The sequence below is a fragment of the Dermacentor albipictus genome, chromosome 1, assembly GCF_038994185.2.
Source record: "Dermacentor albipictus isolate Rhodes 1998 colony chromosome 1, USDA_Dalb.pri_finalv2, whole genome shotgun sequence".
NCBI lineage: Eukaryota > Metazoa > Arthropoda > Arachnida > Ixodida > Ixodidae > Dermacentor > Dermacentor albipictus.
The window spans coordinates 17,518,569-17,543,354 of NC_091821.1; the positions used below are offsets into that span (position 1 = coordinate 17,518,569).

A 24,786-nucleotide genomic window follows, 5' to 3' on the forward strand; every position below is an offset into this window, starting at 1 on the left:
CCTTATTAATCAGGAATCCAACTCCTGGTCCTCGTCTCTCCGATAAGCTCCGGTAGCACAGGACATGCCCGCTTTTTAGCACTGTAAATGCTTCTTTTGTCCTCCTAACCTCACTGAGCCCTATTATATCTCACTTACTGCCCGCAAATTCCTCCAATAGCACTGCTAGACTCGCCTCACTAGATAACGTTCTAGCGTTAAACGTCGCCAGGCTCAGATTCCAAGTCTTCAAATTCCAAGGGTCAGTTATAATGAAGTGCTCTATTAGGACACCCGTTTTTCAATGGCGAAAGAATTGCATAGCCACATATACACGCAGGCAGGTGGTAGTCCATAAATGTGTGCGTTTCCGTGGATGTGTCTCCTATCACAAATTCTTTGATGAAATTATCGTGTTTATAACCAAATAAATGATGTATATTTCTCCCTTTTGTTATATAGAGGGAGCACCTAGAGAATAGAGTAAAGAAATTGGATTGACGCAGCGTCACTGAAGCTCTTCACCACAACTCACCTGCATGCAGGCAAGACTAACCGACGGGACGTCCCCCGGAATGCGATTGGCCCCCAGGTTGGAGCGACTTCCGGCACTTTCTTTGCAAGACTAGGTCCACTTCCATCTAAAAATGCCCCTCCTCCTCCTGCTTGTGATGTGACAGATTCCCGGTGTTAAATTTTTGAGCTATAGAACCGTTGTTCTGCTGAGGGTTAACTTTGCTGCAATAGCCCACTTTATGGTAGTTACGCACATAGTCGACGACCCCCCTTTTCCCTGAACGACGAGAGCAGCTTTGTTTTGCACACTCAATCAAGCCCACGCAAGAGTGCAAGATTTTCGTGAAAGAAAAAATCCATCAGACGCCACTTTGACAAGTATGCTGCGTATCAAACGCCTTATAGCCTAAAAATAGCATCAAAGTTTCTACATTTACGCTGAAAAACGCCTGCATTCTCATAAAAGCTGTTTATGTTCTATAAAAAAAACGACATTGCGCCTTACTGTACTGGACCAATAAAGTCGTGTGAGTGACGAATGGTTCATCGAAAGGGTGCAGCGATTATTAATAGATAGGTAAGGTAGGCGGGTAATTAGTGCGCCCATCCTCGGCACAGATAAACCACATTCCTTAATCACCCATCCGTAGGCGAGGCCCTGACACAAGACAATAACTTTCCCTGCCAATTTACCTGCTTAAAAACACTCGCGCCAGTTTCTTTTTTTATATCTTTAGCAAGAAGGCAGTGAGAGAAAAGAGAGCATACACAAATGGTATTGAAGTTGTAAAACATTTCACAATGCATCTGCTTCCTAAAGCGAAATTGATGTCCGAAACCTAAAAGAAGCCTCTTCGATAAATGGCAGCTGATGCCAAGGCTTTCAGGCCAATATGAATGTCACTATGCTTTTCACTAATGTTTACTGCAAATAAGCTGTCCCTTGAAACAAAGAAACCCCTGTGGCTATCTCAGGGAGTTTACGTTGCTTTTTTAAAATTCCTTTCTTCAAAGTACTGAAGTGCAAGTCCAAATTTCATAACGGTTCCCAGAGGACACTCGTGCAGTTTTAAAAGATTTGCGGCATACACAAGTAACACCTATACGCTTCCCTTATAATAATACTCATTTATTCTCTTGCATTAAGTGACGATGGTATTCTTTGAGCATTCAGAGCCGAAAATTTTGAACAGCTTGGAGATCAGTGCGTGCTCGTAGGGCTCCAGCCGATCTAAAGTTAGTAATAGTGCTGCATATCTAATGAGTAACGGACACTCACCCTGAAGTTGTCGCTCATAAAGCAGTAGATTATAGGATTGACGAAGCTGTTGGCCATCGAGAACCAGTGGCACGAGAAGAAGGCCGCGATGTACAGGTACTCCTGCTCAGCCGTGTCTGGTTGCATGGCGGCGCGATCGAAGTACAATATCAGGTTCATCAGGTGGATCGGCAGCCAGCACACGGCGAACATCAGCACCACCGTCGCCAGCATCTTGACAACCTGAGGTAAAAATGGTGCAGTAGGGTGAGATTGTGCGATGCAGTGGTGCGGATTTAGCCGAGACCCACAACTTCTACAAAGAAAAGGGTCGTTTAGGCACTACCAGGGAGGCACGCTTAGGAGAAACAATTCAAATAACTTCATTTTTATTAACACTGCTGCGGCTAACTGCTCTCGGACAAGTCGACAAAAAAAAGGAGAGCCTGATTTATTCGATTATGCAACATTTTATTGCAGTTTTCTAACCAGTCTGTGTTGGTTAATCTAACCAGAATTTACTGAAATGCAATTTCTCAGCTCTTCTTGGTATTTCTCAGCTCCCCAGCTCAAATGAGTGCCGAACGTACGTCGGCAACATGGTGATGTCTTTCGCATTTTGCTAAAAAACGAAAGTATACGACGAATAAATCGCGAAAATTTCACGCTGGCACAATTGTGCAACACGAGCTGAGCTCAGCTGCGTTCAGTGAAAGCAAAACAACTGCTACTTCGAAACTGGTGCAGTACGGGGGTACCCATTTGTTTGGGGATATACATGCTTTAATAACTAAACAAAATACACAGTAATAATTAGGGTATGGCAAATACAACCATTGTAAGGAAATAGCTAAAGCTGTGCCAAGGTAGACAGTGTATCTGAACAACCAAATACATAAAGGTTGATCAGGAGCTAAATCAGTATTATTGCTGTCAACATGCACAGAACGGTGAACCAAAATACCAGTTCTAATAATAAATGTTGACTACGCGTAAAAAGTTGCATCTTCGATTATTTTGTCCCTCCCATGACAGGCTATTTAAAGGCATTTACTCGGCATGGCTCCTCATATCACTTGCACTCGCTACCCTAGACCGAATTCTTTGCCGTCTATGTGCAATGTTAAAGACCACGACAGAGTCATTCGGGGTGGTCGCCCTGTACCCTGCATCTAACCTTCTGTCTGTGATCCGCCGCGGTGCCTTAGCAACGATGGTGTTGCGCAGCTAAACACGACGTCGCGGGATTGAATCCCGGCCGCGGCGGCTATATTTTGGCATAGACGAAATGCAAAAACCCTCGTTCCCCGTACTTTGAAGCAGGTTAATGATCCCCCAGTGGTCGAAATTAATTCAGAGTCTCCCCCTACGGCGTGCCTCATAATCAGATCGTGATTTTGGCACATAAAATACCAGAATTTATCGTTCATTCGTGTCATCACCGGCACGCGCTACTGAACATAAACTGCATTTCATACATAACAGACAACGCTACCAATAAAGACTTCTCTCACTGTTCGCATACGCGAGCAAAAGTAATGCGTCACATATGAATGTGAGATATAGGTATAAGTAATGTAACTCTCTCCAACATTAGCTTACCTACTTTTATGTCTCGACATATGAAGCAGCGATCACATGGAAAGCGTCGCAAATATGGGCCTATTTACTTCTGAGTGAACGGAGTGACGCGTTTGTGACCAGTGGTAAGAGCGCTAGAATTGTGCTCGTGACCAAAAACGTCGCATACTGAAAAGCCAAACGCGTTCAAATAATACGTAATATTACATAGCCTTACATACAGAATTTGTAGTTGTAATGTATGCAGCAGTTATTCTGTGGACACCTGCAGCGCACTGTTATTTCGGAAGCACAACCGCGCTTCTAAACAGACGTAGTGAGATTTCTATGACGACACTATTTGCGTAGCTTCCCCACCTTTGTCTGCTAAGTATGAAATGGAGCCAGCGAACAGCAGACCACACATCACTGCCAAAAGGTGAGCTTGAATACTGGTAAGAACAAGGGTAGAAATGTACAAAATAAACCATGAATCGTTGTGTTCGCTTCACATTATGCTGCATCCAGCTGTGGGGAAGTGGTTTGCAAAAGGCTTTGTTGTACAAAGCGAAAAAAAAACACAGTTCTTTTTCGAATGTCACAAATTTGTACTATTGAAGTATGGGAGTTTTTGCTTGGAACAAGAAACAGACGCAAGACTTTGCAAAAGAAAAAGTGAACTATATTTTTAAACATTGCAGATAACTTACGTGTCTTACCGGCACCATGATTTATTTGCACGCTTCAGGGTGGTCGAAACAGGGCTTGCACAGGAGATCAAGTGTTTTCACGGATACGTAAGAATTCTAAACGTAGGGCAATAAATAAAGACGCAGTTTCCCCGAACACTGAAGTATCTATGGTGATAGGAAATTAGCAGACTGCCACACAAATTAAGGATGATACTTTTATCCATCGTATCAACTTGTACACATTCTTTTGATAGCTAAATTAATAAGCATGGTGTCCGTGTGCACAGCCGGCATGAACACATCACACTCAATAACTCAGAACACTCGCTGTCAAAATGCGGCCGCTAGGAAACGCGGCAGCAGCAGCGAGCGAAGTGACATTTGCGCTGTCTATCGCTTCAACGCAAAGCGAGTGCCGAGGACACAGAGCGCGCACAAAGCTATGAGCCGTCGACGTAGCTAGGCTGTGCCCCCAATGCAGATTGCTTTTAAAAAAACTTGGAGGACGCTTAAGCTTCACCTTCAAGAGTGGAACGCGATAGCGTTATCGCACCCCGTTCGCACCACCCACTCATTCGCTCGGCATACTCTTCAGTCACACAAAGACGAAACGTGCGCCTGAGCAAGCGGAACGAACCTAAGATCTCGGTGTCTCGGAGGGAGAAACGATCTACGCGAGCCAACCTTGTGATCGGCACGGACCGCCGGGCCGCGACGCGCCATGAAGGCGGATGCGATCATGAGCTGACGTCTCGATCGGATCGTCCTCTATCTTACTTGGGAGCACCACACAGACGCATGCTCCTCGCCAGCAGCACGGCACACATCGCAGGGGATGCCTTCCCACAAGACGCGCTACGGCGCAGCGATCAAGTCAGAGGCGTCTCGCATCGGACGCTGCACCTAGGAATCGCGCTGTGAGCGGAAAGAGGAGCCGAGTCGCCTAAACACGAAGCTTCGAGTGACACAAGCTGGAAGTTGGAAGGGGAGAGAGCGAGAAAACTTATTAAACGGAAGGGTATGGGGTATCCCCGCACCGGTCCCCGCACGGCCCCAATGCGCTCAAACGAGGCGAAGGGGAGAAGCGGGCGAGTGGCGCGCCACCTGTCGGGGCAGCGCCATACATTGCAATGAGGGGGTCTTCTGTGTTTGCCGCAAGATGGCTCTGCATGTGCGCCAAGAGCAGAAGAAATGTAGCGGAAACGTACTTCGCTACGTGTTCAACTGCGACCTCTGTAATTTACGTGCTCTGGAAAACGGGCGCTGACCACTCAAGATGACGGAGACTTCAGTAAAACATGAAGACCTCTGTTAGCCGCTGAAAGCTGTAAATAGAGCATTAAAGCTTTTACTCCCTTCCCTCCTTGTAAGGCAACACCGCATTCACTAGAGGCGCTTTTGTCCTAGTTTGAACCATCGAACTCATGGCTGAGTGGTAGCGTGTCCGCCTCACACTCCGGAGACCCGGGTTCAATTCCCACTCAGCGCACTTTGCAATTTGTTTTTATTTATAAATTGCCTTCCGCCATTTTTCGCTCATGGCCAACGCCGATGACACTGCTTTTCTGCGACATAAGCTCGTTAACGCTGTCGCGTTAATACGGCCGCGCGACCGCACGTTGCCCCCACATGCGCTGTTGCAGCCCCCTCCCCTCGCGCCGTCTTCTCGCCACGTTTGGTGCCTCGCGCGAAAGAGAAGACGGCGCGCTTCCTTGTCCCATTCGTCCCTTTTGTGCAGGCTCAATTGAGCTGCCCATCACCGGCTTACCTTTACACCCTTTCTCTCGCACATACAGCGTAGGGCGCGTGGGAGCGGTATTGGCGTCGAGGCCATAGCGCGGCGCCAATCCCGGAATCTCTCCTTGACGTAGAAAATGTCATCACGTGATACTGATTGCGAAGTGTTCGACATCTCCAGTGTTCTCAGCCACCGTTGTTTTCCTGTTTCGAGCGTTCAATGTGTGCGTCTTAGCTGCCAAACAACCTGGTGTGCAGGCCAACAAAAGTATTTAGCAAGTCAACGTACGGCATCGTCCACTTTCGTGGGGAGCGTGTGCACGTGGCACCAAGGGCGACGAACGTGAAGAGACCACTCACGTATGTGAGAGCTGTTACGAAATTTTCCAAAGTAATCTACAACTCCAAGCACATCTCTTGTATATCTTTGTTTACTGAGGGAAGTGTGATTGCGCGCACCTATCTCTTGCTGTTGCGAGCACAGTGTGCGGGCGAGAGGTGAGATTTCGATTTGCGTGGATTGCCGTGCATGATTCACGGCAATGTTTAGGCCTAGTTTTGAGCGCGTAAATAAATTCGTGACCCATATGATGCTTTGATATTGGTTATTAAGTTAGCATGACCTTTAATAAAGGTGGCCATACGCACTCTTGGCGCCATCATACTGGTGTTCGCAGTATTCATCGTGGCGAGTGCGGCGTGCCACTTTCGACAGAATTATCGCGGGACGATGATCTATCCCCCATGTATTTTAATCAGTGGAACTTCAACTGATTATATATTTTGTGTCCTCAACCCATGCTTCCACTATTTGCACTTCTCGGCGCAGGGTATTTTCACTGATGTGATATCCAGTGAGCACGCCCCAAGTCCAGTGCGCATCACTTGCTCGACTCTTAATTACGATCCCCATATTACGTTTTCAGTGAATCTGCCGGTTTCTAGCATCAACCAATTCGTGGACCAGCAATTCAGCACATCACGACTGCTAACAGAAGGAGAGGCAGTCTGTGAGGCTGAGCATGTTCGAATATGCAGCGTAAAAGAACAGCATGAGGACAAATTCACTCTCGCCGCTCTTGTGCCGCAAAAAGCTCGAATAAATGTTCCTCTCCGCGAGGTCGTGATCAAGGGCCGAATAGTGGAGACCGCATCGTGTAGCTGTACAGCAGGGTATGAACGCGTGTTCTTACTTGACAAAAAAAGCATTTACCTTCCGCGCAACACTAATTATATGTGCAACATGATATAATTTGTCTTAATTAATCAACTTCTAAAACATAATAATTCATTTAAAAGTGCCAATGACTAAATTGTAGGGCAACATGAAAAACTGCCGATACAGCTTTATGTGGCTCAATACGTGCTACATAAAAGTGTTTTCCCGAGCACAAAAGAAGCCCTCGAATACACGCAAAGTGCCTCGAGCGGCCAGTACCATGGCAGTTTTTCGTAATTTTGCGCGGTGATGGTGTTATCTCGCTTAGACTTTACATGGAACTTCACGGCGACGGCGACAGCTGCAATGCGCTTGGAGTGTTCACATGATTGCTCTAGCAATAAAAACTTTACGTAATGAAATCACACCGAGCGCTTCACAAAGGCTAGCAAATCATCAGGTTCCGCATTGCGCGTTGCGTATAACCTCCCAGAAGTTATGCGACTGCAGGACAACAATGGGATGAAGAGTCTGAAGTGATGATCCTAGTATAACAACAGCGCCATGACGGCAGCATGATGGCAATGAGATGACGTCGAATACAGCACGACGATGAAGCGACGATGACTATGGGCCAACGACTGTAAAATCCCGAGGGCTTAACGAACGTGTTATGACGAGAAGTTGATGACGAAGTTCGAATGATCGCGATGGCACCACGATTACGAATGACAAATGCACGACGACGACTGTTTAACGGCGATCGCCTGACAACGGGTCATAATCACGATTGAACTAAGGCACAATGAAGATAGAATGACAAAGACGCCATGACAGCAATTGGACCACGATGAGTATGTGACCACGATGACGTGACGAAGATGACGTGACCACGAATGTATGACGACGAGTGTATGGTGACGATGGCTTGACGACAACCGTATGTCGAGAATCACATGACGATGACCATATGAAGACAATGGCGTGAGATGATGTGGCGATGGCTATATTAAGGTGAAGGCTAGGGTATGACGGCGTGACGACGATGACACATGCCCAGCGGCAGGATGGCATACCTAGTGGCGCATACCCAGCGACATACACCTATGGGATCTGTAGGCTGCGCTATCTGCGGGATCCGAGCAGTACTGCGAATGTACTGCGCAGTGAGTGAGCAGTGAGTGTACTGCGAATGACGCCAACGGCTCAAAGCTGAGCAATGAGCTCATAAAATATAAAGCGCTATATCTTTGAAAATAACCGTCCGAGCACTCCTTACAGATGATTAGCCAGCGAAGCTGAAGCGTGCGGACCAGGTGTTTATCACTAGGTTAATCCCGACAGTTCATTCAAAGACGCCTTGGTAGGCTGCCGGGTCTTCGGTACGGAGTTGCTGCTTGCGATCGGCTGCGCAGCCTGTTCTTGTGCCCGGGTGCACCATCGGCACGGCGTAGACGAGCTCGTTCCCGGATCTGCTGATCTAATGCTGCCTGCTCCTCAGGAGTACGTATGACGCGTGACCTACCCATTTAGGAACCGGACAGAAACTGCTGTGCGTGCGCTCGGCAGCGACGGAAAGCAATGACGTCACTACTGGCGCAGACAATCGCGCGCCTCTCTTTCTTTCTTTCTTTTTTTTTCGCGCATGCGGGTGGGGTTGCGCCGGACAGGCCACGGATGGACGGACGAATCGACTAGCCATATACAGCTTCGCTGTAAAAAGCAAATGGAGAAAAGAAGCGAGTGCACCTGATCGCGAGTGCTGACAGCTGCAAGCAACAGTAAGGGAGGGGGAGTAGGACTGAAACCTTCGTCCATTAAAGTCTTCGCCTTGACGAAAACGCCCTTCGAAGGCAAATTTACTGGAACGGTGGACCGTGACGCTGTAACGCTTTAACCGTGATATCACACGCGACCTCCGCAGTGCTCAGCCAATCAAACGTGATACACAGAGTAATTGCTTGACCGCGCTCTTTGCACCACTGGTGGGTGCTGGGGAAACCGAGCTGATTCTTTGTAGTATACGATGAAAGTGAGAGCCTTTGCTATGCATTGCGGCTGCATTTGGTCCACTTTGGCCAGCCAGCGGTCACCCAGCAGCCACGAGAGGGGAAACACCACCAGCTGCCATGTGGTCCGATTATCGTGTTTGAATCGCCGAGCACTGTACATGAAAATAAATTACATTCAGGCTGTTACGCTTAGCTGCGATAAACCAACCGAAAAGAAATAAAATGGGCCCACGAATATTAAATTCGCACCAAGGAAAAAATGTTGTGGTTTAAATCAAAGCTTCATGTTTGTATTGTTTATCTCGCGATCATCACGGAGAAAGACGTTATCCAAGCCAGCCAGCCCGAGCTACGCCTAAAATGAGCTGAATCAAAGGGAAGTAAAGCTTTCTGTGCTCTAGGGCCTTAGTTATCGTGCAAATGTACGGCGGTGAGTCTATGGCGACGATGGCTTGACAACCGCAAAAGTGGTAGATGACCGTAATCTTTGACCTAGGTGTCTGTTAGTGGCACTCGCACCTCGGCGTTGGTCTTCGTTAGGTTAAGCGAGTGAACGTTTTTTCGCTGGCATGATCCGTGGGCGAGGAGGTAGGAAGGGCGAGGAGTAAGCGCAGCACGCACCACCCGGCAGGGCGTAGCCCCATAGCGAGGGGCGCACGAAGCGCACGTTACGCGCCGGTTCCGGTGCTGACGTGAGAGCACGTAACGAACGCGTGCGCGCAGCTGTTGCGAGTAAGCGAGTGAGCGAACAGGCGAACGCCGGGAGAGGAGAAGCGGGAGAGGAGGGAGCGAGGTCACATCCGCTCTGCTATGCAGGCGTTCTGTCTTTACCAGGCAAATGTTTTCCATTAATTAGTCATTTAAATATCATGCTACCTTCTCGTGTGCAATATCATTAGTGGCATCATTACGTCCGCTTTCTACTTCTTGGTTTCCAGCAACTTTGCTAAAGTTGTGCTAAGGTGGCAGGTCTCTAAAGACTACGATTTTGTGCTTTGGTGTGCGGTGATCTGTGATTTCTTATTTATTCTGATTATTCCAGACAATTCAGTAACGTTAAAATGGCAAACATCCGAAGAAACATGCACCCCGATTACAACCGAGGCAAAAGAGAGGATAGAGCTGAGGCGCTGCTCCGTTCACTCGGCAGGGAGAGAAACGCGCACTTTTGTCGGCGCAGCCGAATATCCCGACGGCAATTAATACACCGCCGTAGTCATAGACACAGACTCCAAAATCAGAATCGCATGCAGCGTATGCACCAAACACTCGGAAATAGCGGAGGAAGTAGCGATCGCGCTGGCCCTCTCGGATCAGGATTGCGAATTCGTACTACGCGACTCGCAAACGGCAGCAAAGAATTACGTCAAAGGTGGAATTTCCAAGAAAGCCCTGGCCATTCTGGCCAAAGCAGGCAGACCCGACACCGCGAGCTCGACGATCGTATGCTTCCCTACGCACGTCACCACGGAAAGCGACGCCCTCCCGAACCTAAACAAGACGGTGCACCAGACGGCGCGAGATATGACCCGCCGCGCCGAACTAGGCAACGCCTCTCGTACGATAGCGAACACTCCACACGCAGAGCGGGACAGGCTCAATAGATACACTGACATAACCAAAGAATATCTAAGCGCCAGAAGGTTATACCCACCAGCGAGGCCCAAATTGAACAGGAGGCATGCCTCAAGGTGTTCGCCTGAAGACAGCTCCAGACGAACACCTTCCCTAACCCATTCGAACTGAAAGGTAGCTTCCCAGATAAGCATCAGGACGACTTGTGCAAATTATGCCATGAAGTGCTGGTAACACTAAAACACATGTTGTGGGAGTGCAATGTAATCATAGGAAGGATGGTAGTTACTCCGGAGACCCTGTCGTCGAGGTGGGTCGCCACTCTGCGCAGCTCAGACCTTGGCATCCAGACGTGGGCAGTCCAGCAAGCCCGTGAGGCGGCATTGAAGCAGGGCCTTGAAGTTGACCCGTCGGATACCTAAGCCCAAGTCGCGTTAAACCTTGCTGGACGTTCAATAAAGTTGTATCCGTCCGTCCATTCAGTAACTTAACTTGTAACTAAACGTCTGCTCTAATATCATATCTGTAATGAAACCCATGAATTTCGTACTCTACTATTATTTTATTTTTTTATTATTTATTTTGAATTTCGTCCACGGTCGTGTCAGGAGGTGAACCGGTAGTGCTGCGCAAGAAACAAGAGTGCCACTCGATGCTCGTACCACTAATGTTATATCCAAACTGGTGTCACCTGCAGGATGACACCAGTATCCAGGTATCATTTGCCAAAGTATGGGATGAAATGAATCGGCGTTCCAGTTACGTTTGTGCTCCGATGCATAAGAGAAGGTGCTGTTAAAAAAAGTAAGTCGAACAACAGTGCATTTTTAAGGTGAGTTTGATGGCCCGTATCTCCAAACCACAGCGAACGGCGATAGCCCATATTCCAAATGACATTAGGAATTTTTAAAAAACGGAGCTGGGGAGGCCATGTAATGCGTAACGTAGAGTAAATAATCATTTGACCATTAGCATTCTCGAGCGCCACTTCCATCTGATGCACACGAGGTTCTCCTCGTCAGTTAGTTTCACATTATCGGGCTTTTGATACAGGCATAGGTGTCATGGCTCTCGAAACCAGTGTGGAGTGCAAGACCATGTTCAAATCATCAAGCTTTGTCATCGCACGATATCTTAATTGATATCACAGGAGCATCCGGTTCCCAAGATCCCATTGCCACGGGGACATGAGTTCGAATTCCAGTGAAAATGGCAGGCAAATGTTATTTTAAGCGCATATTCGGCTACCTTTCACTAATTTCCCCGGCGTTTGTGTGTAACACCTGTTTTGTTACAACAATCTAAGTTTTTCACCGATATTATGATACAATTGAACATCATGCACTGATAATAAGCTGGTCTGCATGCGCTCTCGAGAGACCTATGATCCAGGCATATATTACGCGGGTGTGATGCGGGTATTTCTTTGATTAGGCAGAAGACACATGAGATCACATGCAGCGCTGTAAGGTGGAAACGCCGTTTTCTTATATAAGCTGGTTTGCAAATTCTCAAATTGTCTGCAGAGCAAGCGATAGTGGCCTTGGTCAACAACCTTTTTTCTTTGTCTTATTGCGATGATGAAGCTGATGATGAGGAGACGGCGTGACGACGTCACAATAACGTCAATAATGACAACGGTCGTCATCAGAGTAAAGAAATGGACGGACGAGGTGAACCCAGTTACAAGCACTTAACTGTTGTTGCAGTAAAATATTGTTGCAAGAAACCTCCACAATGCCTTATACTTGTATATAACTACTAAGCAAGAAGAATTGGCGGTGCCTTTTATCACTCTGAAAATATTCCTCTGCTGACGGTTAGTCACGCGGGGTAAGTCTAAACCCACAAATAGCACCAAGGAATAAATATACAGAGCACCAATACTTAAACAATAATAACTTGCGGTGCGAAAGCCCACCGCATACGAGGACTAATCTTGTAGAGAAACAGTATGATTAACAGCAAGGTGTAATGCTTGAGGTTGCATGCCTCGTCGCTCAGCATTAAAACGAGTGTGGGATGTAGACGAGAAAAGCCAAAACTGTTGCGAACACAGTAAGAAAGCTGGGTAGCTGCGTGTTTGTGTGTGGGAGGGAGAAGTAGAGAGTAAGGGGGGAGAAAAGGAGTCGGAAGTAGGTCAAGCAAGCGTATCCATCACAATTATGACGAGTAGTTAACACGGTCATTTATCACTGCACAACAGTCTTCGTGCAGCATTTATTATGTGCGAGGAAACTGGGCAGCTCCCTCGAAAAGTAGTGTTAAAGATTATATCCCGGCGCCTCAGGAGACCCAGTTTTGCGACATGCGCCAGCCGATGCGTCTTTTTTATCACAAATAAGAAAAAAAGAGAAGAAAACACTCAATGCAACAGAACAATCGTTCTTTAAGCGAAGAAAGATGTTGGTGCTCCCTGGAATCACGATTCGTGCTCTGTGTTCCGGACAATTTTCGGCTAACTGTTCAATAAACCGTACGAGAATGTAATGTGTATACATCGAAGAGGTGGTAACTGAAATGTTTGCGAATGATTAGTGATTAAGGAACCAATTGTCCATCTCTTGTGAAAGTAGGCTACTTTGAGATAATATTTTTGAAGAAGGGAAAGGCAACTTCAATGTGTGGCTGATAAAAGTACACAAAAAGAAAGTAACGAAGAAAAGAGTAGCGCATAGCAGCTACCACGTTGGTAGAACGAGGTCTCATTAACTGAGACCTCATTGACTACATGAGTGCCTGTAATGTGCATTGCGTAGCAAGTGAGAATTGCTTCGCTGTTGGCAAGAATAATATGCGGGATAAATGTCAGGAAGGACAAGGGCATCAGTCACATAATAATTTTAATTTTGTATTCCGCGCAGGGGGAGAATGCTTTGCTTTGAAAGATGAATTAATGAAAAAGGAAACACAGAACGTCTGTCAGAAAAGCCACTTACCTTTAAAAAGTCAACCACGCTGTTTTGATTTTGAGATGAAAAAGTTGGTCCTCGCAACAATGAACACAGAAGTCTGTTAAAAAAACGCGGTTCCTCGTATTATCGCTATCAGAGACTAGCGCATCTTTAAGCGCACCAATCGGAGAACAGTCACAGATTACATGTCTGATCCCTTCGTAGTAAAAGGATTCCCTGAAAGACTGAAAACAGGACAGGAAGCTGTTCCAGCAGGAAAAGCAGAGGCTTTTGTTAGCAATAGATTGAGCAAAGGACGACTGTTAAGTGTTCATGAAATACGCTCGAAGAAAGGTGGCGCTGCATATAGCAACTGAGGGATTACGATTTGCAAATTCCTAAGCTATTTTTGTTTTTGCTAGTAGATCATAGGCGAAGAAATGACAGGTGGAGTAGTTGGCATGCATGGGTTTACTATAGGGGTGCGCGAATATTGAAATTTTTGAATACGAATCGAATACGAATAAGGTGGAAAACTGTCTTCGAATATCGAATCGAATATCGAATATATATATAGTGTTAAAATATTGCAATACGGGGGAGGCAAGAATAGCTTTATTACCATTTTAAATATAATATTACATTTTACAAAGCTGCTTCAGGTTAAAAAGGCACTCATTATAGTTAATGTACTCAGGTAATGTCAGGTAATGCTCTCAGTCAGGTAAAACGCTCGTTCCAGATTATCGTGAAGGAAAATAACTACTCAACATGTTTGGAAAGTAAACGCTCTCTATGCACTGTGACAACATTTGCACCGGTAGAAAAGACTATTTTACTAGGAACTGGGGTGGCAGGGATTGCCAAGTACTTCTGGGCGAGTGCACTTAAAAGCGGTTACTTGAAGCAGCCGGTGGACTGCCACCAGTCACAAGGACTCTTGCCCATTTCCAGAAGAGGCTTTTCCGCATAGTCACTAACTTCCCTCTTAGGGTCAGATGCCAAATGTGTCGTCTCCTTGTTCATCACTAGATCGTCAAAAGCATCCCATACATTGGATGCCACCAATAGACAGGAAGTCGACGCTAGCACGGCAGCGTCACCACTGGGTTCCAAGTAAGCTGCCTGGAGCTCCCTTGTCACCGGGTCTTTCAGCCAGATCATCTCACCAGATGCCTGATGAACTGTGGCCTTAAAGGACCGATGAAGAAACATGGCCAGGCGAGCCACTTCGTCAACTTCGCGCTCCGCAAAACGGGTCTTGATACATTTTGCAAGATTGTTAGCAAACCCTGAATTGCCTATGCAACCTTCAAGGCAATGCAGCATTCCAAAAATAATTGGAATTTGACATGACAAGGAGGGGTACTTTTCAGCACTTAAGATCACAGTTGCGTCAAATAAAGGTATCTATGCTCGTGTCCGAAGTGGTGAGCTCAAGTGTGATGGACTCCTTGACTTCAAGAAGCCTCGAGAGCATGAGGTACTGACTTTTCCATCTTGTCTCAACATCCTGCACAACATAGATAACGCCTTTGTGGAACTGCCTCTGCAGATCATTCAGTCTTTTCTACGCACTAAGGCTGTGTTTGTAGCGTCCTACAATCGCTTTCGCCTTCTTGCAGTCTGTTGATTGCCGAAGTACACGACAGCGCATCGCTGATCGCCAGCTGCAGAGTGTGCGCAAAGCAAGCTCGCTGGAGCCATGGCAGTCTCCTGGCTGCCGCAAGGATATTGCGGTCGTTGTCCGTCACAATGTACTTCACGCACTCGATTGGTATCTCCCAGTCGGTGCATAGCTGCTCCAATGAGGCAGCTATGTTCACAGCCGTATGACTATCCGGCATATGTCGCGTGTTCAAAGTGAACTTTTTCATCTCGAACTTCACCGTAAGAAAATGACACGTGAGGCCTATGAAGCCCTCGTTGGCACGTGACGTCCAGGTATCGCTCGTAAAAGCGAGAGTGCTTGTTCCTTGTTCAAGTACTTTTCGCAGATCGTGTCGTACATTTGCTCTTGTTTTGTCGTACAGGCGCGGGACGAGCACATGCGACAGTTGTTGGAGCCGGCAGACTGTAGCACGGTACAGCTGCTTTAACTACTGCTTTGAAGCCCTGGTTTTCTACAAGGCCGTAAGGAAGAAGATCTAAGGCGACCATTTCTGCCACTTTCTGGTTAAGTTCGCTTTATTTCTTCTGAGACAACGGCTGCTGTCTCTGCTGTAGTATATAGTCCAGTGTCGCTTGATTCTTCAACGGCGTGTTTGCAGCGGGGTTTGTTTTTTTTTTTTTTGCTACTCCTCCATCAACAAAGGGTGCTGTTTCATGTGATTTTCAAGAGTAATAGTCGTTCCCGTTGGCGTTTGTAGAACCTGTTCGCACGACTTGCACCGAGCTGTCGACGGGGAGAGTGTTGTGTAGTACCGCCAAAGAAGGCTTATTCCAGCTTTCTTTTTTTACTTGCTCGGCAGCTCGTCTTCCGCAGTTGATGCCATTCTCAGAGAACACGCTTGAACGAGGGCTGTATGAGCACTCAGATAGTTACACATAGCGCAGCGGCGAATTTAGCGTGGTTTGCATTTGCCTCACAGAGCAGCAGCGCAGCACGTAGCAAAGAGCGGGCGACCACCTTAGAACAGCGGGAACACAATGTGGGAGTGGTCGATGGCGATACAATGCTTTCCTCGTTCATATATTGTCTTCTTTTTAATTTTCAAGCATCTAAAGATTGTCCAGGTAACATTTTCTAGATGCATATTTTATATCGTTACGAAAGATCCCTTTACTAAAGCTGGTAAAAAAGAAACCGAAACTGATCATGTGTCATGGACCTGATGCAGATAGACTGAAACAAAGCATACAGATAATGAGCGGATCGTGCGAAATTCTCAGTGAATAAACATGTTCTTAGGAGAATGCGCAGCAAGCATAGAATTCGTTAATTGCTCAATTATTTGCAGTCTGTCCGCATACTTGCCGTTTCAACAGTTACTCGGTCGTCCTCGAATATTCGGTAATTTCTGAATATGCATTTCTCGAATCGAATACGCTTCGAAAAAGGAAAATATTCGATTCGTATTCGAAATTTGGAATATTTGCACACCCCTAGTTTACTATAACTTAAAGGTTGTTAGCGTCCTTGTCATGGGTGGCGACTTAGGCGGGCATAAAGGCTCGAATTCCCCCCCCCCCCCCAAATTTTTTTTTTGGGGGGCTGTGCTCCTCTCCGCAGCCCTGGAGATTAGCGAGGGGGTCAGGGGGCTTGACGTTTTTTTTATACGGTTTTGGACAAAAAGACCGAAGAACTACAGTTGCCTAAAAGTTGAAAGAACAGCTAAGCCTTAAACTGCCGCGTCTACGTAGATTTGCCTCGTGCCAACAAAGGGGAAGGATGACAACCCCAAGAGTTTTCGATCCAGTTCACCGTCAGGGATTCCGATTGGCAACGGCAGCTCTCCGAACGTCCACTTTTTCCAAGTCTCCGTGCGGAATCAAAGGAACGATCACTTGATAAGTGCAGGTGCGTATTTCTTGCACATTTTCTTCTGAGACTTCGAACCCTTCCCGAACACCCAAGTCAACAACTTTACTACAAACGTCTACAATAATTAAGCCCGGTAGAGACTACACGTCATCGGTTCGAATATAAATAATATGCTTATAGCTAATAAATAGGACTCTGAGCTCCGAAATAAGCTCCACAGCATTAAACCCATCTTGAGCGAATGGCAGTCAGACACTTGGAAGTGTTCTTTGAGGTCGTTTTGTGCCGTCCGGGAATTGGCCATACACACTTAATCCACAGCCGCCTCTTATGAAAGCGGGACCCACCGGTGTGTGAAGAGCTCTTGGACAGCTTATCATCGATAGATTCCGGTGTGTTTTTCCCACAGCCTGTACAGGAAGCCGTCATTTCTCCCCTGGGTCTCTTCGCCACTGTGGCTTGGCTGCCTGTTATGCAGCAATTGCGGCGATTATTCTTCTTCTGCTTCCAATTTCTTGAATGCATGCCAACCAGACCACTTGAAATTGAATTGAAATGTGCCTCCAATTGTCCGAATTGAAACCCCCGCGGGACAAAATATCGAGTGCGTCATCGACATCTAGAATCAATGTGGCCATTGAAACTGCAGACTCGACAAGCGAGGGCTGTATATTCCTTGAATGATCGACGTTACTCCTGCTTTGCTCGCTGAAACGTATGACAACGTTATCCCTGGAAGCGACCTGCAAGTCCGCTATGGGTAACGCGGCACGTTCTCGCCGTGGGGGCTGGATAAAGAACAACACGAGAATTTTCTGGAACAAACTCGAAGGCCCGCGCACCCGCGAGCGCCTCCCAGAGCCCGGCTCAAGCCTTACTCTCATGGCGACTTTGACGACGGAGCGCGCGCGCAGGCAGACAGTTCGAGAAGGCTCGAGCTCATTGAAGCAGACAAGAGGGAGAAAGAAGCAACATCAGCATCATGTTTCATGCTGGGCGCTTTTGCGCTTTCCAGGTGATCCTCACCTCTACTACGTTGTGGTTTTCGCACTCGGTGGGTGCTTCGGCTAACTCTCTTATCCCGTCACCACTGGTGAACAATCTCGGAAACCGCACAACACCTGGCGGTGGCTTCATCTTTGGCTGGTCACCCTTGCTGCGTGGTACCTTCCGCGCATCAACGTCATTGACGATATCAACCGTCGAGGAAACAATAAAGAGCCTGCAGCACGACCGTCCATTCAGTGGGCGCGAGGCCAACTTCGGCAACAAGCTTCATGTTCGGCGCTTTTGCGCTTTCCAGGTGCTCCTGGCCTCGGTTACGTTGTAGTTATCGCCATCAGTGGGTGCTTTGGCAAAATCTGTTATCCCGTCAGCACGGGTCAGCGATCTCGGAAACCGCACAACACCTGGCAATGGCCTCATCTTTCACTGGTCACTCTTGGTGCGTACTACCTTCCGCGCATCAACATCATCAACATTATCAACCATCCAGGAAATTATAAAGAGCCTGCAGCACCACCGTCCTTCCAGTGGGCACGAGGGCATTCGGCAACATGCTTCATGCTCGGCGCTTTCGCGCTTTCCAGGTGTGTAGAAGATACTCCTTGTATAATATGAAAACTGAGAATCGTTGTCTTCGGTTGCTCCCGGGTCCACGGGTTCTCTATGCTATTGTCTGCGAGTGTCTTTTACTCCTTTTTCTGCTGCTGCGCACTGGGAATATTGAAGCCAACCCACTACCTAACACACGTAATCAAACTTTACTTCGTTACGAAATAACCCTTCCGAATAAATGTCTATGATTTTCTGTCTTTTAAAGGATCTGCAGGCGCGATCAATCCATTCGTCTAAGTGTCACACAGAGATTGCTTCCGACGTAAAGGCTATTAAATCTAATCAGACAAACATAGTCACAAAAATTAACAGTATCCAGGAAAGGCTTGACACCGTCGAACTGAAAACCACAAGACTTAATAATGTATAGAACGAAATAGTCGCTTTGCGGAATTCAGTGAAAAAATTGCTGAACGAGGATAACCGTTTGCAAGCAAAATTGAATGACATGGAAGACCGACAGGGAAGAAACAACCATTTATTCCATGATGTTCCGGATTAGCATGAATCTTGAGCGCAAACCGAAACACACGAAAAAGATATAACCTCCATTACTGGCAGTTTACCTCCTCACGCAATCGAACGTGCTTATCGGCTGGGGTTTAGGAATCAAATAAGTGTCGACCAATTATTGTGAAGTTTTCGAACTATAAACATACAGAGAAACTGCTTTCCATGCGCACGCAACAAAATGAAAGAAAAAAATCTTAGTGCCCTTCCACTATGTGAAGAAGGATGACGAGCGAAGCTGTGTATGTGAGCTCCTTAATGGCGAACTGCACCTCCGCCGCGAGTCGGCCCGGCATTGCACTGTCCTCGGGATAGGCCCACGTATGGGGAGTGCTTAATGTCTGCTACACCTCCATCGCGGGTGGTCCGAGTATTGCGCTATTTTCGAGTTTGGCCGACGTATGGGAAGTGCTTAACGCCGCCTGCTTCACCTCCGCCGCGGTTAGGCCCGGGATTGCACAATTTTCGAGATCAGCCCGCGTATGGGGAGTGCTTAACGCCTGATTCACCTCCGCCGCGGGTCGAGCCGGTATTGTACTACCTTCGGGACCGGCCCAGGTATGGGGAGTGCTTAGCGCCTGCTTGACGTCCGTCGTGGGTCGAGCCGGTATTGCACCATCTTCGGGATCGGCCCACGTAAGGCGAGTGCTTAGCGCCTGCTTGACCTCCGCCGCGGGTCCAGCCGGTATTGCACTATCTTCGGGATCGGCCCACGTATAGGGAGTGCTTAGCGCCTGCTTGACTTCCGCCGCGGGTCGGCCCGGCATCGCACTAACTCTCAGAGTGGCCCACGTATGGTAAGTTTTTTGCTTACCACGCCAACGACCCGAAAATTTTCTTGGACGGTAGAGGTATACAGCTTCGCCATAAAAAACACACGTGTTTGCGAAGATTTTTTGCCCGCCACACGTTATGCCCGAAAAAGGCCTATAGAATTCGCTAAACTTCAGTTTGAAGTTACACCTTTTAAATTAGTATTACAACAAGATATTCATAAATAAAGATGAATAATTTATTACACGGCATCTGGCACGGTTCTTGCCTGTGTTCGTCGAACATGGAATAGCTGCTTTTCCCGCCATGCAACACACTGCAACGTAGGAACGCGTGAGGGGTAGTAGACGCCCTTCATCACTTTTAACAGTGTTTTCTGCAACATAAGTATATTAAATAAACGCGATTGTGTCGTTTCTACCATTGAAACGTGTACTACTGATATTGTGGCTCTAACGGAAACGTTGTTATATTCTAACGTTCGCGACACTTAAATATTTTCGTTTATTGACCGTTTTACAATTTTTCGATGCCACCACATGAACAGTCCTGGAGGTGGGGTTTTGTTAGCGGTCTCCAAAATTTTTCCTTCTCAGCGCATTGATCTAACAAGCAACCCTGAAATTCTTTGGGCTTTAGTTGAAATTAATCATCTAAAAGTTCTTATAGGACTCTGTTACCGCCCCCCTTCGTACGCTAGCACTTTGTAAATGAATCACCCGATGCCATTAACACTGTTCTATCATGGTACCCCGGTTTGCCACTGTGTTTACTAGGAGACTTTAACATCCCTAACGTAGCATGTTATTCTGTACCACAATTAGCTTCCCCTACAACAAACTAGCACAAGCATTTTGAGACTTGTGTTCCACATTTTCACTTCTTCAGGTAGTCCGGCAACCTACTAGAATAGCACCGTCCGTATCAAAGATTCCTGATCTGCTGCTAACATCTGAACCTGATTTTATTTCTAACGTTACATGCTTGCCTGGCTTAAGTGATCATTCACCCATAACTTTTCAGATGAACTCTTCACGACCTAAAACATCACAAATATATATAAGTTTATTACAGATGACAAGAAACTTAGCTTAATGACTAATAATCGCGAGTGTTGCACATTTATAGACATATTTTTTAACCACTTCAGCGACCGTATTGTTAAATCTAGCTGGAGCACGTTTATAGCTAAAGTGGCTGAATTAACCAACAAATACATCTCTCTTCACCGTATAAATTTAAATCGCAATGCACCATGGTTTAATGTTAACGTTAAGTGGCTAGCAAACAAAGAAAACGCGGCTTTATAAGTTAGCCTGGTTATGTCGTAGTGGCATGCGCTGGGAATCATGCAAACATGCTTCCGAAGAACGCATGACGTCCCTTAAAAACTCGAAGCAGAAGTATCAACAAAATACTTTAACATGTATGTTGAAACCGATCCCCGAAAGTTCTGGCGCTCTGTAAATCCCAAGGCTGATAACATTGTAACCCTTACCGACAGCTCTGTTGGTGCCATATCGCTCGGAAAATGTGCGTCCGTGCTTAACACCGTTTTATCATGCAATTTTCTGATGGCGTAAATGTCTCATTGCCATAAGTTTTGTTCTCTGAATACACCATTATGATTCCTATAATAAATAATTACATTTTCAACACCGCCAGAATTAACAAATTAAAGCTTTCCTCTTCCCCGAGATGCGGTGAAATTGCAACAAAAATTTTGAAATCCACAGTTGTGTATTGATCAATTTAAAAAATAAATTATGGGGTTTTACGTGCCAAAAACACTTTCTGATTGTCAGGCACGCCGTAGTGAGGGACTCCGGAGATTTGGACCTCCAGGGGTTCTTTAACCTGCACCTAAATCTAAGTACACGGATGTTTTTCGGAGTTCACCCCCATCGTCATCAATTAAAATGAAACGGGCAGAGATAGAAGGTTAAATGGGACCGGTGTTTACACTGCAGAAGATATGTCCGGTATAACCAGTATGGCCGAACGTAAGGTTAGGCCTCACTAAGTCGTCTCTCTCGTCTTGTTGGTAGTCGTCGTCTTTGTCCGTATCGTGGCCCCGTGACATAACCGCCGGCGGCGAAAGTGCCGGCCCGGTGCCTTCTAGATGGCGGCCACATGATATGGCTTGAGATGACCCACGTGGACGATATCAGTAGACGTGGACGACGGAGAAGCATAGGCTCGAGCTACTTCATAAGTCACATCACGGAGCTGTCGGACGACGCCGTAAGGGCCAGGGTACCGGGAAAGCAGTTTTTCCGATAGGCCCCACGCCATGAATGAGTCCAAAAGAGGACGAGGTCGCCAGCAGAGAACTGTAAATCATGATGACGATTGTCATAAACACACTTCTGTCTTGCCTGCGACTCAGAAAGGCGACGGTGGGCAACTCTGTCTTGCCTGGGCGGCTGGAGCTACAGCGTCGCGAGCGTACTCAGACGGGGACTCGCGAGCAGTTGGCAGGAGCCGAAAGGCAATGTGGGTTCACGACCAAACAGGAAATAGAAGGGGAAATACAGAGCGGTGTGATGACGTGACGAGTTCTACGCGAACGCCACAGATGAAAGCGCGGCGTCCCAGTCACGAAACGTCACACGGTACCGTAGAGTCCACGCCAGAAAAATCGTCACCGAACACGGTCGTAGGTCCTGGAAACACTAAGGTGGCCAGCGGGTGGGGACATCATGGAGCACCGCGAGTACAATTGCCCGGAGATGAGAAGGAACGACTATCAGCAGTTCATGTACTTCTGTGCGCATATTTCGGTGGTATAAGATGCCGTTCAAAATGAGGAACAAGCTAAGCGAGGGGTCTGACGGGTCAGAACGGAGGCGGCTGATGAGGTCGCGCAATGATGAGTCACGTGCGTGTTCCTCGCCGATGTGGTGGAATGCGGTAAGAGTGAATAATCCAGCCGTTGCATCACTCAAATCAGTAGCGTCGACGGGATGCCGAGACAAACAATCGGCATTATGGTGTAGCCTACCGGACTTGTACACCTCTGTGTAGATCAATCCTTGAAGACGTAGTGCCCAGCGACCTAGACGACCCATTGGATCCTTAAGTGTCGAGAGCCAACAGAGAGCGTGATGGTCCGTGGTAACAGTGAAAGGTCGACCGTATAAGTACGGCCTGAATTTGCTCACTGCCCCCTGCGAGGCACACGCGCTCTGTAATGGAGTAATTGCGTTCAACGTGTGAAAGCCGGCGACTTACGTACGCATAACTTTGTCGCGCCCACGTTGACACTGAGCTAAAACCGCGTTCATTCCATAGCCACTAGCATCCGTACGGACCTCAGTTGGGGCAGATCGGTTCAAGTGAGCAAGAATTGGCGGAGACGTGAGCAGGGTGATAAGGCATTGGAAGGCAGCAGCTTGGTCAGGACCCCATCAAAAAAGGGGGCGCCTTTCTTCAGAAGTTCAGTCAGAGGCTGAGCAATGTGTGCAAAATATATGACAAACCGACTGAAATAACAGCATAAGTCAACAGAGCTCAGGACGTCTTTGGCAATGGTCGGCACAGGAAAATCGAGAACAGCATGAACTTTTGCTGAATCGGGGCGGACGCCAGATGAGTCGGCGAGATGACTGAGAATGCGGCGACCTAAGTGGCACTTCGAAGAATTTAAGTGTAGCCCAGCAGCACAGAAGACGGAAAGAATAGACGAAAGACATTCAAGGTGTCCCGAGAAGGTCGGCGAGAACACTACGACGTCGTCGAGGTAACAAAGGCATATAGACCACTTAAAGTTGTGCAAGAGCGTATCCATCATGCGCTCGAAGGTGCCTGGAGCGTTGCACAAGCTGGATGGCATCACTCGAAACTGATAAAGGCCATCTGGCGTAACAAATGCGGTCTTATCACGGTTCATGTCATCGACGGCAATCGGCCAGTAATCGGAGCGCAGGTCTATCGATGAAAAATACGTCACACCATGTACGCAATCCAATGCGTCGTCTATGCGTGGCAGTGGATAGGCATGCTTCTTTGTTATCTTGTTTAGATGGCGGTAATCTAAGCAGAATCACCAGGTGTTGTTCTTTTTTATCAAGGCAAGAGGAGAAGCCCACGGGCTCAACGATGGTCAATAATGCCCTTGGTAAGCACCTTATCGACCACCTGTTGTACTACTCGGCGTGTGACACGCAATATGGCCATCTGTGAATAGGCGGTGCATCGCCGATATGTATGCGATGCTGAACTAGGGACGTTTGTGCCGAAGGCCAACCGTCAAGGTAAAAAATGACGGACTAACATGCGAACAGATGACGAAGATCGTTGGTTTGTGTGGGGTAAAGTCCAGGGCTAATGTCTTGGTAATGTCTTGTGCTGGAGGCGACGCGGCGGAATGAGAATTGCGGGCGGCGGAAGAGTTGGAGGAAGACGGAAGGGGGCGAGAGGGAAGAAAGGCCACACTCGCGCGACGGTGACAGTGTGGCGAGAGAGATCCCTTTGGGTAGCACCTGAGGTCAGAATCGGAAATTCAGGAGTGGAAGGTACGTTTCGTTATCTTATACGGTCACTACGGTGGGAGGAAACGACATGCCGTGCGAAAGTAAGGCACTTAGGGCCGATTTACGCTCGAGCCGCCCATCGCCGCAAGCCGCACCGCACGCTTGCGGTTGCGCGAAAAATTGCACGTATCCAGCACTTGTGCACAAATTACCGTTTACATTGCGTACACAGTGTATACCTTACACACTGTAAACCGAAATCTGTGCACAAGTGTTATATACGTGCAATCTTTCGCGCGACCGCACTGCGTGCTGTGCGGCTTGCGGCGATGGGCGGCTCGAGCGTAAATCGGCCCTAACGCAGGGAGTGACGACATGGTCATCATCCGGTACACAGAGGTTGGGCACAGCAGTGATACGGGTCAGTGCCTGCGCAGATATAACGAACAAAGTCCGTGCAACAGAGCTGGATCTGTATGGTGTTGGTAAGGTCGGTTAAATCAGGCAAATCAAATTTGTCTACACCAACCGAGCAGTCAAATAT

General features: G+C 47.4%; 1 protein-coding gene across 1 annotated transcript in view; it reads right to left on the reverse strand.

Annotated features, from left to right (window-relative positions):
- Positions 1-24,786, reverse strand: part of LOC135917115 (RYamide receptor-like) — a 397,563-nt gene that overhangs the window by 6,604 nt on the left and 366,173 nt on the right. Inside the window, exon 4 of the mRNA XM_070531136.1 lies at positions 1,775-1,996. Coding sequence (XP_070387237.1) covers positions 1,775-1,996 — 222 coding nt within the window. The remainder of the gene's footprint in view (positions 1-1,774; positions 1,997-24,786) is intronic.